The sequence below is a fragment of the Centruroides sculpturatus genome, unplaced genomic scaffold (assembly GCF_000671375.1).
Source record: "Centruroides sculpturatus isolate CEXI.00-Female unplaced genomic scaffold, Cexi_2.0 scaffold650, whole genome shotgun sequence".
NCBI lineage: Eukaryota > Metazoa > Arthropoda > Arachnida > Scorpiones > Buthidae > Centruroides > Centruroides sculpturatus.
The window spans coordinates 401,697-404,321 of NW_019384909.1; the positions used below are offsets into that span (position 1 = coordinate 401,697).

At 31.4% G+C, this 2,625-nt stretch overlaps 1 protein-coding gene across 1 annotated transcript; it reads right to left on the reverse strand.

Annotated features, from left to right (window-relative positions):
- Nucleotides 1-304: 304 nt before the first annotated feature.
- LOC111631619 (patched domain-containing protein 1-like) lies at nucleotides 305-967 on the reverse strand. The gene has a single exon (XM_023375901.1). It carries the CDS (start codon nucleotides 965-967, stop codon nucleotides 305-307), a length of 663 nt encoding a protein of 220 aa, XP_023231669.1.
- Between the last annotated feature and the right edge of the window lie 1,658 nt (nucleotides 968-2,625).

Below are 2,625 nucleotides of genomic sequence, written 5' to 3' on the forward strand. Positions count from 1 at the left end.
GCTTCTAAGCCCCAACTATAAAAACATACATACATATATTTTATAAAGATAATAATTTTAATTTTAATATGCATTTTATATATTTTTTCTTGAATTTATCAGACAATTGTTAGCTGACAGACAAGACGTCTTTTGCTTCTAATAATGTCTTGTGTTGCATTCCACAAACATCACACGGCTGTTTTCTGTTGATAACGGAGTTATTCGAAACTAATAACTCGATTCATGCAACTGGAAGATTTATCTTTTGTCCGTTGAAACAAGAAAAGACACACTAACATTCATTTAAACAATAAGATTAAATTTAGCTAACTACAATATATTTTTCGTCCGTAAAATACATTAATCTCATAGCACTTACTGTTTGAACAACATCATCCTCATCTTCGATGACATCTCCGAAGTTGATAGAATAAATTTTATAAGAGTATGTCAACGGATCAATATCAAATGGATACTTCAATCGCTTCTTCTTCTGCACTATATTATCAATTTCTGGTAAGATTTCTATGATGGGATTTTCAAAGCATTTTTGGTTCACACGTCCACAGAGATCCGAATATCCAATTTCTTTTTCAGCGTCATTAATTGTTATATTCTTAATTAATTTATCCACCCGACTAATTTCTAGCAGCACATCTCTTTGTAGCATGTTTCCGCCATCTTTCTTTGTAAACACCACAAACACGCATTTCGGAATAGTCGTAAAGGTTGTCGGGTCAAGCAATATGGATGAATTAAAAGGAAATGTTTTGTCAATAAACTTCTTAGTATTAAAGACTATTCCTGAATCTGCGAATGACAATTTAGTGACGTTTTCGGAGGTGTTTATGTTAAAGACGAAAGCTGAAAATGTTGATGTTATTAAAACAGGTAAAAGGATAAAGTAGTAGGGATGAAGACCGATGATTCTTCCTAATTTGCGAAAAATGGACGATATTGTTTTTCTTACGCAATCAATTTTCATTATTTGATTATGACTTGTGGAAAGACCAAAAATTATTTGACCTACTTTAAAAAATTAATCAAATCTTATTATATAAAATTAACTTATATTATTGTTAAAATTTTTTTTGTTAAAGCAAGGTGTTCCGAAGACTATGAAATGTAAAATTAGGCAAAAATATTTACCTTTTATTAGTCGCAAGTGTTTTCTATCGTAAGTTTCCGTATTCACGCGAACAATCTAAATGATGCAATTCTACTTTCGAAAAGATTATTTAAACATGAGAAACACGTATGTTAATTTGCCTGTAGGCAATTTCGTAGTACGATATATAATTCTGGTTTCTAAGGACAAGTATTTATTACTTTCTGTTAGTNATGAAATTTTAGAAATGAAACATCTTTCTCGAACGCTATAGAAGTCTTCGAGCCTAAAAACCTAAAATGTTCTGCAAAACTATACATGCTTACTGCACCCAAAGTTGGTAGTATCAGTTTTTAAAATACGTCATTAGGTTAGTGTTTGATGTTGTATAAGAAACTGTACTCGACTCCGACTCCGACTCCACAGCCATGATTTTAATGTTCGTATGACTACATCCCTGATCTTGACCAAAAGCGTTTGATTTAAAAATAAAATAGGCTAAATTCATTCTTTCATTAAGTTTCATACTTGACATTCTTCATAACACATTTTTCAATATATTCAAATTTCTATAAGTATAGTTTTATAGATGCAGTCAACCACAAGAAGAATTTATTGGAGAATTTCTGTTCTTGATAAAGTTTCTCTGGTTCGAGTTAATCAGCGTAAAGCAATCAATAATACGTTGTAAAGTTAAACACGTTTCCTTTCAAAATTTCATTCTAGCGAACAGCAAATTTATTGAAGAATTCCATTTAAATTAATAGACAATAAGGTCGTGTTTCAATTACTGCTCCCTTTATAGGTTTTCTGTGAATTAATTAAAGTAGAATTTATGAATATTTCTTAAAAGTGAAATTTTCTGATGCCTTTCTCAACAATGTAAAGCGTGTGGAATAGAGTTAAAAAGTAAATGTCTGAAAGAAAGTAGATCGATATCTAATCGAAAAATTCAATAATGCGAGAATGATTACGTAAAAGTGGTGTCTATCAACAATAGAATCAGAGCCAATAGATACTTATACTTGTAACTCCTCAACCAATAGCTGCAATATTACGAAAGCGGTAGGAAAAATAGTTCTGGGACTTTGAATGAGTGCTCAGATCGCTTTGTGGCCAAAGTTTAGTTCCAGTGCATCCAATATCAACTTTAAGCATTTAAAATTCTTTACGACACAACATTTTTCTTTTCTATATCAAATATTGCTTTTGCCCTTTTGAGTTTGTAAATAATAGTTCCAAAATTTACCGATGGTTATAAACAATATCTATATCTATATATAAAAATGGACATGTATGTCCCTATATTTCACTTTTTCGCCAAAACTACACATCGCACGTGAATGGTGTTTATATGTAGTGGTAGCCCTAAGTCTCCATTCGTGCATAGGGGTGGTTGCGTCTCGATAGCTATAAGGGTGCGGGAGATATGAGGCTAAAAGTAGTTGAAAGTGGCTTTCTATTTCGAATGTTTTCTTCGAATTTGTTCGAATTAAATTCGAACATAAAATTCGAATATTGGTTCGATTATAGAA

Coding starts and splice junctions, on each gene's coding strand:
- LOC111631619 (XM_023375901.1), bottom strand. CDS start 967: ATGAAAATTGATTGCGTAAGAAAAACAATATCGTCCATTTTTCGCAAA.